Source organism: Engystomops pustulosus, chromosome 6 (assembly GCF_040894005.1).
Source record: "Engystomops pustulosus chromosome 6, aEngPut4.maternal, whole genome shotgun sequence".
Taxonomy (NCBI): domain Eukaryota; kingdom Metazoa; phylum Chordata; class Amphibia; order Anura; family Leptodactylidae; genus Engystomops; species Engystomops pustulosus.
In genome coordinates this window covers 108,244,092-108,256,446 of record NC_092416.1, presented here as the reverse complement: position 1 = coordinate 108,256,446, position 12,355 = coordinate 108,244,092, and the positions used below count along the sequence as shown (strand labels likewise).

Below are 12,355 nucleotides of genomic sequence, written 5' to 3'. Positions count from 1 at the left end.
CATACCCCTTATCAGTTTTGTGGCTCTACGTTGAACCCTCTCCAGCTCCAGGGCATCCTTTTTATGGACCGGTGCCCAGAACTGGACAGCATATTCCAGGTGTGGCCGAACCAGTGCCTTGTATAGTGGTAATATTACATCCCTATCACGAGAGTCCATACCACTTTTGATACATGACATGATCCTACTAGCTTTAGAGGCAGCTGATTGACATTGCATGCTGTTATTCAATTTATGATCTACTAGTACCCCCAGGTCCTTCTCAACAAGGGACTCTCCCAGATTTACTCCCCCAAGGACATATTTTGCCTTTGGATTATTGGCCCCCAGGTGCATAACATTACATTTATCCACATTAAACCTCATTTGCCAAGTGGATGACCAAACATTCAGTTTGTCCAAGTCACCCTGCAGCCTATGAACATCCTCCATAGACTGTATTACACTACACAGTTTGATGTTATCTGCAAAAATAGACACGGTGCTATAAATTCCTACCTCTACATCATTAATAAATATATTAAATAGTAGTGGGCCAAGCACAGAACCCTGGGGTACACCACTCATAACTGGTGACCATTCCGAGTAGGAATCATTGACCACAACTCTCTGGATACGATCCTTCAGCCAGTTTTCAATCCAATTGCAAATGATTTCTGCCAAACCAATAGCCCTAATTTTACCCATCAGGCGTCTATGAGGGACAGTGTCAAATGCCTTTGCAAAGTCCAAGAACACAATATCCACAGCTACTCCTCCATCCAGGCACCTGCTCACCTCTTCATAGAAGCAGATAAGGTTAGTTTGACAACTTCTATTCTCAGTAAACCCATGCTGGCTATCACTTATTATTCTATTTGATGTCACATACTCCAGTATGTAGTCTTTTACTAACCCTTCCAACACTTTCCCCACAATGGAAGTTAAGCTTACAGGCCTGTAATTGCCTGGCGAAGTTCTAGAGCCCTTTTTATATATTGGCACTACATTTGCCTTGCGCCAGTCACTTGGCACCACACCAGACATTACGGAATCCCTGAAGATTTTAGACAGTGGTACAGCAATAACAGAACTGAGTTCTTTAAGAACTCTGGGGTGTAACCCATCTGGTCCAGGAGCCTTGTACACATTGATTTTATTGAGCTTAGATTGGATAATGCCTACATTCAGCCAGTCTACTATATTACAGGGTGCATTACCCGCACTGGCACCACCCAAGTCATAAGTTCTCTCTTCTATTGTATAAACGGAGCTAAAAAACCTATTAAGTATCTCCGCCTTCTCTTGGTCTCCAGTCACCGATGCCCCATTTTCAGAATAAAGGGGTCCAACCTGTTGTGACCCATTTTTTTTTGCATTGATATACCTAAAAAATTTCTTGGGATTTGTTTTGCTATCTTTAGCCACCTGTCTTTCATTTTGTATTTTGGCCGATTTGATTTCCTTTTTACAGATTTTGGTAAGTTTTTTGTAAGTATTGAAAGCCTCAGGTGACCCGTCAGATTTATATTTTTTAAATGCCCTCTTTTTCTCATTAATTGCCCTTTTAACTGTAGCTGTAAGCCACGAGGGGTGTAATCTAGCCCGTCTATACTTGTTACCTATTGGGATAAATTTAGAAGTATAAAAACCCAGGATAGATTTGAATTTCTCCCATTTAACATTAGTATCACCATGTGACAGTATCTGATCCCAGTCTATATCCTGTATTGCAGCCCTGAATTTTTGGAAATTAGCCCTCTTAAAATTCAAAGTTTTCGATTTTCCCACCTGTTTCTGCTTTTTAAAGTTTAAGAGGAAAATAATTATATTATGATCGCTGTTCCCAAGGGGTTCCCGGATACTGACATTTTGGACAATTTCCGCATTGTTAGAAATCACAAGGTCCAACAATGCGTCACCTCTTGTGGGATCTTCTACAAGCTGCACCATAAAATTATCCTAAAGAATGTTCATAAAATGCCTCCCCTTCACAGATGAAGACGAGCCCTGACCCCAATTTATATTTGGAAAGTTAAAGTCTCCCATTATCACTACGGTCCCCTCCTGTGCAGCCCGCTCCATCTGTTTATATAGGTGACCCTCTATTTCCTCAGAGATGTTCGGGGGTCTATAAATTACACCAAAAATAATTTTCTCAAAGCTCTCTTGGCTTTGAATTTCAACCCACAAAGTTTCAGCCTCCTCACACTCTTCCCCCTCTCTGACCTGTCTACCCCTTCAGTGTCTTCCTTTTCCTCCTCCCCCGATCCTAGTTTAAATACTCTGCCACCCCTGCTAGGATCTTCTCCCCCAGCACAGCAGCCCCCCTTCCATTTAGGTGCAAGTTATCTGCGGAAAACAGGTTGCACCCCAGTGAAAAGTCAGCCCAATGCTCTAGGAACCCAAATCCCTCTGCTCTACACCAGGATCTGAGCCATGAATTTAACTCCCTGAGCTCCCGCTGTCTGCTCTGTGTAGCGCATGGCACAGGTAGAATTCCGGAGAATACTACCTTGGAGGTCCTTTCCTTAAGCTTTGAACCTAATTCTTTAAAATTATTCTTCAGGCTCCTCCACCTACCATCTATTCTGTCATTGGTACCAACATGGACCACGACAGCTGGGTCATCCCCAGCCCCTCCCAGTAATTTATCCACCCTTTCCACCACATGCCGAACCCTGGCACCAGGGAGACAGCAAACCATTTGGTTGAGGCGGTCTTGGCAACAAATTATTCTATCCGTCTTCCTTATTATAGAGTCCCCTACAACCACTAGCTGCCTTGGCTTACCTGCACTCCCATCCACCCTACTACTAGCATTCCTTTTTCTTTAATAGCATTAATGTTTCCTGTCTGCAGGGGTTTCATTTTATAGTAGAATTCTAATTACTCATAGTTTACAATATCTGCTCTCTATTTTTCAGGCAGCTTGGCCGTAGTTCTTTAGATGATCTCCTATGTCCTCCATCAACTGTAGATGGACAAACTGATGAAATTTCTTTGTTAGACCAGTTGCACACCCTTTTGAGCAATACAGACCCCACTGGACTGGAAGAAATAGACCGTGCATTGGGGATCCCTGAACTTGTCAATCAGGTAGGTGCATTGATGTATTTGGGTGGAGGGTGTACAATTGGACCTCCAACCTCTGTTACCTGGTTCTCCTGGCTTTAAATCTACATGGTCAGACTCTAGATTCCCAACCAGAAGCCTTCCAACCGCAAGATTCTCCAGTGCTATTGGATCAGAAGCCTCCTATGTATGGACAACACTATTCCGTGCAAGGGACTACGATACAAGCTGGAGGTTTCAACAACTTGCAGGGGCAGCATACCACGTTTAATTCCATGATTGGACAAATGGGGCAACAGCATGGTAATTTTCCCCTGCAAGGAATGCATCCAAGGGCTAATCTTATGAGACCCAGGACAAACATCCCGAAACAGCTGAGAATGCAACTTCAGCAGCGTCTCCAGGGGCAACAGGTTAGAGCACCCTCAAGGTTCATCTCCTATAGAGTCAGTCAGTTCACTTGGCTACTGTTACAGTTTTTTTTTTAATTTGTTTCAGTTTCTTAGCCAAAGTCGACGAGCACTGGAGATGAAGGTGGAAAATATTAATGCTGGTGGAACAGGAGGCATGAGGCCAGTGATGCAGACGCCAGTAGCATCACAAGTAAGAACTGCAATTTTACAATGACCAAATATTATTTTATTTAAATAACAATAAATCACTATTGTGAACCCACTTTTTTGTGTTTTAGAACTTCTTCCACAAACTCTGAGCAGCAGGACATATTTCCATAACATTGTTTATTTATATTTTAGGGTTGTTTGAAGCTCCTTTGGGATAATGATGGCTTTTGTTGGTCATGGTCATGAAACGGTTTATGCTCTTTTTTTATATATATATATATATATATATATATATATATATATATATGTCATTAGCACTTAGCTAGATGTGCTTAGTACAGACAGGAGCCTGTCTTTGATCATATCACAGGCCTATCCTTTTTTGCAGCAGGGGTTTCTGAATGCCCAGATGGTTTCCCAACGTAATCGGGAAATAATCAGTCACCAACTCCGTCAGCAGAGAATGGCCTTGATCATTCAACAGCAGCAAGGACAGTCCCAGGGTTTCAACCCTCCCCCTAATGTCACTGCTACAGCTTCTATGGAGACTACACTGGGGGGGAGGGGCATGCCTCAAGCCTCTTCTCAGCAGTTTTCATACCCACCCAGTTATGGTAAGCATGATGGGAATTGTTGTTTTAATAGTAGTTTATTTACATAAGGTATACCCACCTCCTATTTAGGGTAACATTTACATTGTACTCATCTGTCAATTAAGGATTGAATCAGCAACCCGATCCCACGTTTACAAGAGTTTCCAGCCCTCCCAGCTCAATGATGGCATCCAGAATGGCTCCCTCTCAAAACCCCCACTCACAGAGCACACAAATGTACCAGTCAACAGACATGAAGGTTTGGCCATCAGGAAACATTGCAAGGCCCAGGTAGGACCTGGATCTGCTTTTATAATTCCTCTTACTGACACTAAAAATAATTCACACTTGTCACCCAGTATCCTGATTTGTTCCTCAGTTATTTCAGGACTAAATTGATCTGAACAATTTCTATCCAGGTATAATTACCATATCTGCAAATATTGCATTTTAATATTTTTTTTGCTTGGGTCACATCCATTGTTGGTCAGAACCTGCACAATTGTGAATGCAACTCAGTGTTCATGGACACTAACGTGTGCCTGCCTGGCCGTAACCGTCCAGGCACACGTCGGGCGTGGTGGAGAGCAGAAGAAGCGAGCGCAGTTCGCCCCTCCTTTCTCCATAGAGAATAGAGCCGCACAGCCTTTCCTTCGGCCAAAGATAGAACACGCTTTATCTTTTTTGCGGCCATGACACTGTATGGTGAGCACACGTTGTACTTGCCGTACCGTGCCCGGTCACCATAGACAACTATGGGGGACTTATATGCGGCCGTAAATTTAAGCCCTCCATATGTTAGTGTGCATATGCAGAATTTCTGATGTTTTTCCATGGGCACAATTATGCTTTTCATCTTGGTAATTTGATTTTTTTTGTTGCAGTTCATTCTCCCAGCAGTATGGGCACCAGGCCAACCCCGGCACATACAACATGATGCACATGAACAGTAATGATAGTCACATGGGCCAGATGGAGATGAACAACTTACCAATGCCTGGAATGCCAATGGGACCTGATCAGGTGACTCATTGTGGAAATGATAGCAAGTACAGCACTTGACTCCTAGTCAATGAGCAATTTTTACCATACAAAGCGACTGACTGTGTTGGGTTTCAGCCCTGGAGACCTTTGAATGCTTATAGGTACCCCCTGTGACATTAGAGGGCACCGTTCGCTTGTCATTGCAACTTGAAGTCTTATACAGTAGTATTGCAGTATATTTTGTAAGAAATCCGACCCCCTAGGGCAGAGATGTCAGAGGTGGCACTCAGAGCCCTTTCTGTGGGCCGTCACCAGAGAGGACTCCAGGTATCTTTCTGCAGTCCCAGACAGCCCAGGACTTGCTGTGCACAGAGCTATTTTAAAGTGACAGCGCTACCTTGGACTATTTTCTGCTTTATTGGTGTCCTCAGAGTGCTGGTATCAATGAAAACTGTGACAGAGAAGGAAGTATAAATCACAAATTAAATTTCTGTGTTGGCACTTTGCGATAAATAAGCGGGTCTTTGTTGTAGTTTGGGCACTCGGTCTCTAAAAGGTTTGCCATCACTGCCCTAGGGGGCCTAAAATAACAACAAAAATAAGTAAATTGAAAATATGTTCACTTTTAACTCGCCCTTCTTTCCCTGGAATACATATAAAATTAAAAAGAAATTATAAGCATGTTAGGTATCACCGTGTCCCTAAATGTCTGCTACATATAAAAATATATAAAAATAACAATTCTTCCCAGCCCGATCAAAAGGTCCAACAATCCACAAAATGGTAGCTATAAAATCATCAACTCATCCCGCAAGAAATGACAGCTCTGTACACTGTAGTATGAAATATCAGGAACGTTTTTTGGATAAGAGTTTTTTTTCAATGTACTAAAAATTAATGAAACCTATATGGTTTGGTACGAGCAATCAGATACCATATTTGAAGAATAAAGTGGAGGTGTCATTTAGAGCGCATAGTGAAAGCTGTAAAAAAACATGTGTTGCAAGAAATATTAAATGGAGCTGCTAAAAAGTACAAGTTGTCACTTAGATAACAAGCCCTCAATAATCTGTGTAAACAGAAAATAGGCCATATAGCCACCAGGGAGGGCGACGTACAGGTCACTTACCTTCTCCACCCTTATCTTGAATAGCTTAATTAAGTGAGGGAGACAAGCTGGAGAGTGTGTCCATCCATGTTCCTGTATCTGATCCAAGGTAGGAAGTTCCCTAGAGCCCTCCTATGAGCTTACAGGGCTGTATTTACACCTAATATTGGGTCCATTGTCTTTGCCTGGGGGAACTTTTTACCATCAAGAGCAGGGAAGATCAACAAATATGGATAAACCTCTTTCCCCATTTAGTCCAGCACAAGGAAACTGACTCAAAAATTTCTTTTACTGGTAGTACTACACTTGTACTCTTGTACACTTGTCCCTTCACCATGACAGCACCACGTGAGGGGTCCACCCCAGGGACAGGAAACCCAGGCCTTAAAACTCCATGCCTCCTCCATAGCCTCAGTGATTTCCTGTCCCTGCGGGGGACCCAGCTGGAACCACAGTGAGGTTCCAAGGAGAAAACTCCTCGGTGCTCGTCAGAGCAAAGGGTTGCCCCGGGTCTCTAGTGTTCCCCGGGATGGCCGTGGAGGTACCTGCCTGGAGGGAATCCGGTGTGTGGTTTCCAGCCGGGATCCTCGTGATGCCGCTGGTAAGGCGGTTTAGCTTGGGGTTGTGGGGTGGACCTCTGGGATGTGGCACCGCCTGAACGATACTAGGAGAAGGCGGCACGTCATTTCTGGCAATTTCAGCCTTTGATTCCCCACTTTTGACAGCCTCGTGGAGGGTCACATGACCATAGCCGTGGGGCGTGAAAATTTTAAAATTTCAATTGAAAGAGATCCTGGCTCCCTGGTTCGGGGGCCGTTCACAGCTTCAGCCCGTCTGGAAGAGCTACTTATCAGTCCTGTTACATGTGGCATGTAGCCTACCATAAGTGTATGCTGTAATTGGTTGCCCATTGTATACTTATATGCCACATATTTGTTAGCCTGCAGTTCTGTGGCATTCCTAACCCGTGATTGTTTGCTGGTTGCCATCATGAGTTCGGGTGAAGCAGAACAACTGATCAGATTGAATCTAGTGCAGAGGAATCTACGGTATGGCGCACAGGGTCCTATATTTTGGGCAGGTGGTGAGTACACCTAACCCGTTAGGGTACGGACTTGCTCCCCTCTATGTTGTATTTCTTTAGAGAGCGGATACTCCCCCTAAGAAAGTTTCTGAAAAACTAAGAACAGGAGATGGTAGAGTTTGTGGAGATGGTCTGCCGGTTTCCTATGACGAGTGAGTGCAAGCCATAATGAAGTAATAAGTTATAATTATCACCTGTATAATGATATCTTTACACATTTTTTAATATATCTCTACAGACCTTCATGCGAATCATGTATCCAACAGATACTTGCCCAGAAATCATCCCTTACGGTACAAAATATATGGGCAGTTATGGGTGAGGAGGTTTGTACCTCTCTTAAAAGGCAAAGACCTTCTAAAAGGTTTCCTAAAGTACCTCTAGGGTCTATGTCTTTGACCTTTAACATCAGAGGGGTAAAGGCATATGCCAGTTTGAAATCCCAAAAAGAAAGGCTTCCCGAGAAGTCAGACGACAAGGAATTCTCCTTTCTGGCAGCAAAGAAGGTTGCACCATCACAGGGCAATAGGGGCGCCAGACTCTGGTAGACGGAAGACTTTCTCATTTTTATTCAAAATGGGAAAAAAATTCTAATAATAGATGGGTATAAGAAGTTATTAAAAACGTTCTGAAACTGCCTTTTTCATTCCCTCCTTATAGGTATAAAATTTACACTAGTGGGTAATCCCCAGACACAGGGGGCTATTGAACGTGAACTGAATCACCTCCTACAAAAAGCTTTGCTGTAGCAGCACAGTTACTTATGGTGCAAAATATTTTACACCAGTTAGGTTGGATACTAAATTTTTAAAAAGTCATCGCTGGTTGATTTGCCTATATTCCTGCTGAGAAGATACAGAAAGTTCAGGGAGGGGGCAGTAAGAGCTCTATTACAGGGTAGCCAATCCACTATAATGAGGATTATGTCGGTCTTCGATTTATTAATTCATCAATCCCGGCAGTACCTGGGCTCAGCTTCATTCTCGCCTTCTTCACATCCATATGCTGAGATGTTTGAATGGAAATGATGACACCCTAGACCAGATAAAAACCTTACCAATAGAAGTATGTCAGTGAGTGGAATAGTGGTTAGATTCCAAGGATGGTAGATCATCAAACTTCAGAGAATTGGTAGCAGTACGGGAAGCCCTAAAAACTGCACTCTTATCTGTCTTATGTGTCATCTCAGCATATCACTCTTATAGCCCAGGCTGCTAAGGAAGATCAGACGAGATCAAGTAACAATAATCCAAATTTTCTGGCCACGGAGAGCCTGTTTCGCAGTCCACAGGTAACTATCGATAGTAAACCTGTGGATTCTCCCTGACATACCAGAGCTCTTATCCCATCTGCCAGCATATTCTCCTCTGAGCAAAAGACTGCATCTGATGGCCTGGCTCTTGAGAGGTTAATCTTACGGGCTTTCTACCTTTTTGCAAGGTATTAATGACTTCCGCTGAGAGGCCCTTCCGCTGTGACTTAAAATATATACTTTAGAATATGGAAAACCTTTTTCATTCTGTCAGGATCCTAATTTAAACTCGGAACAACCTGATAATTCTAAAATTCTAGATTTTTTACAAAAGGGATTGGATAAGTGCCTAAAACTTGCCACCCTTAAGGTGCAAATTTCTGTGCTAAGTTCCTTATTTAATTCCTTATTAGCCTAGCATCCCTGGATCATTAGGTTTTTTAAAGGGGTCTCTCGTATGCACACTGCACCAAGACACACGGTATCCCCTTGGGATCTTTCAATTGTTCTACACTCCTTGACTAGAGATACTTTTGAACCAATTAATGAGATCTCTATTAGAACATTGACCTTCAAAGTAGTACTCTTGGTAGCAGTAACATCCGCTAGACGTATAGGGGAGTTATCGGTATTGTCTTGTAGACCGCCATATACTAAGATCTTAAAAGATGGAGTTATACTGTTGATAGAGTAGTTAAAGTAGTTTCAGACTTCCAGTGGTCTCAAATTATTCTACCCTCCTTTTGTACTAACCTTTCATCCCAAAAGGAGAGAGAATTTCTTAACTTAGATGTTAGACAGGCTTTACTGGAGTATTTAGACAGAACTGCCTCTTGGAGTAAAACAGACTATTTGTTCTGTTTGGAGAAAAGAACAAGGGTAGAAAGGTTTCTTCAGGAACAATAGCTTGATGGATAAATGTTGCCATTTCATTAGCATATTCTGCAGATAATATACTTGTACCTCAGGATCTTACAACTCACTCCACTAGAGCAATTTCCACTTCTTGGGCAGAGTATAGAGGCATACAGAAAGTCACAAGCTTTAATACTAAACGCTGCTCTGATGTAACACAGAACACCCCCCCCCCCCAATTCCGCCCTGACCAAACAAGCGTCTAAGACAATATCCGGTCTTGCGCAGTGTAGGTAGAAAAATGGCCGTGCGTTCCGCAAGACCGGAAGTCAAGGTCCGTGTGTTTCGCAGTACCAGAAACAGCACGAGTGGACTATGCGTTCCACAGGTACGGAGTGGACATAACGATAAGGGAGTCATGTGTTCCACAGCGCTGGAGAATGAATGCCTCTAGTCTGATCGGATAAAGGTAGGAAGGACATCCGTTTTAAATTCACACAGGGAAACATTTGTATATAAATATAGATCATAAGAATGTACTACTTAAGGTAAGCACCAAAGAATCTTGGATTTACTGTATGTCCTGATATAAATAATAGGCAGCGCACTACAAGTAATATTTACTATACGACGAAAATAGATAATCTCTAGTGGACGGCGATAATAAGTACTTCATGGGAGGTAGCTAGTAGGCGCAGAATAGATATATTCATATTGCAAAGAGATTGCATAGATGTCAAAAATAAAACTGATCATACGCTGTGTAGACCATCACTAATAAATAGATAAATGAATAAATACACAATTTCATAAGAAGTAATGCCACCGTCATGTCAATATTTACTAGAAAAAAACTAAATATAACACAGGAGGTTGCTGCAATAAATATACATGTGTAAAGTTGAAGTTAAAAAAGGTAGGCAAACATATAAAGGAAAAAAAAGGAGAAACTGATAATCAAAAAGGTACTAAATGAATGTAAGGTTAGTACCTGTAATTTTCTTTCCCTGAACCACGACAGCACCGCTTAGTTCCCTCCACTGGGTGTCCTTGATGGCGGTTATAAAAAAATAAAAAATCTCGTTGAATCTTATAAAGTGCTCTGAAATACACTGAAATACCCTTAAGGCAACCAAATATAAAATTTAACCTGCATTCTTTTATCTTGATTTACCAATCCCCACATCCGTGTCTCTTGACTTTGATTTGCGCAAATGTGACATTTCAGACCCCCAAAGGAGTACGCTAGGTCAATCAATCATTGTTTTTATATACACCCCCTCGGGTTCCGCCAGATGCAGGAAGTGAGAGAGAGTTGTCCACACAACCTCCGGTATGACATAACATTATCTCATAACCAGTACAGTAGCCCACCATAACTCCCGTTGGATAAAAGCCTGGTCAGTTGCAAGATTATAGTGTTTCGGGTAGTCTACCACAGGGTAGCAAGTTGATAACTGAGACACGGACATGGGGATTCATTGATGGACATTAAAGAACGACACAGGTTAAATTTCATATTTAGTTTCCTTAAGGGCACACTAGACAAAACAATATATGCAATATATAATATATACAGTTGACAGAGTACAAGTATAAGCGATTTGTGACCTTGTTACCTTGTGCTGGACTAATTAGGGAAAGAGGTTTGTTGATCCTTTCTTCTCTTGATGGTAAAAAGTTCCCCCCAGACAAAGACAATGGACCTGGTTATATTGGGTCTAGACAGCGTTCAACACACCCATATGAGGGCTCTAGGAAACCACCTACCCAGGATCAGATCCAGGACCTTGGATGAGTTATAGCTCATAGGATCAGGGTCCTGATCTCATCAGATCCGAATAAATCTCTGGATGTCTTTGAGACCAGACATGACATACTTACTATGCTCCTAAGACAGTTATCTGTTTCCAGGCCCGCTAGAGCAAGCTGAGACACAGTTAAACAATCACCTCACTTTCCTGATCCAAGATATTTACTTGGTCTTAGGCTGGGCTGGACCATAAATCCATAACTAGCATATTGGATGGATATTTCTTTGAAGCTATATCTCCCAGAGCATTAATTATTCAGCTTGTCTTCCTTACTTAAAGGGGCATTCCCATCTGGGCATTTCAATTTAATTTAATTCATTTGCCATATGTAAACATTTCTTCAATTGGATGTTATTAAAAAAATGTTCAAGTGTAAAGACAATTTCTCATAAATGTAATCATATGGTCCTTTAGAAACGAGATAGCTTCTTCGGGTACAACCGCCTCACATTTTGGCAACGGTGGCCAGACATGCGCTATTAAGCTCTGCCTGACCACCCGGCTTCAACGTTCATTACCACAGGATGGCTGTTCAACATGCAGTAACTCAAGGACATTTCATATACAAAAACTTTTGGTTTCTTTGTGCAATCACTCCAGCAGAGGTGGCCGTATCCAGGGACACAGCCTTGTTTCACTACATTTATGAGAAATTATCTTTACCCAGGTACATTTTTTTTTAATGACATCTAATGGAAGAAATGTTTATATATGGTAGATTAATAAATCTGGGTGCGAATGCCCAGATGAGAATACACCTTTAATTAAGAGAAAGTACACATGTACTAGTACTGTTAAACATAATGCCCCTTCCCAGTAGCTGTATAGTCTATTTTTAATCACAATAATAAATTGCAATAAACAATAATAAAAAATAAATTAAAACATGTTCTATGGGTTAAATGGAGGCAAAAGCTAATCAAAACCTACAGGGCCCTGTATTAACCCCTTAACGCTGAAGCCACTTTTCACCTTCCTGACACGGCCCATTTTTTCAAATCTGCCCTGTGTCACTATAAGTGGTTATAACTTCGGAACGCTTTAACAT

General features: G+C 42.0%; 1 protein-coding gene across 14 annotated transcripts in view; it reads left to right on the top strand.

Annotated features, from left to right (window-relative positions):
• NCOA3 (nuclear receptor coactivator 3) overlaps nt 1-12,355 on the top strand; it is a 393,748-nt gene that overhangs the window by 336,063 nt on the left and 45,330 nt on the right. For 11 of the 14 annotated variants that reach the window (XM_072110548.1, XM_072110547.1, XM_072110549.1 and 8 more), the window contains 6 exons: nt 2,907-3,078; nt 3,171-3,467; nt 3,553-3,657; nt 4,006-4,231; nt 4,336-4,501; nt 5,095-5,233. In XM_072110548.1, coding sequence (XP_071966649.1) covers nt 2,907-3,078; nt 3,171-3,467; nt 3,553-3,657; nt 4,006-4,231; nt 4,336-4,501; nt 5,095-5,233 — 1,105 coding nt within the window. Of the gene's footprint in view, nt 1-2,906; nt 3,079-3,170; nt 3,468-3,552; nt 3,658-3,809; nt 4,232-4,335; nt 4,502-5,094; nt 5,234-12,355 lie in introns of those variants that run through there. The other 3 variants (XM_072110543.1, XM_072110552.1, XM_072110551.1) reach the window with 2 other exon arrangements.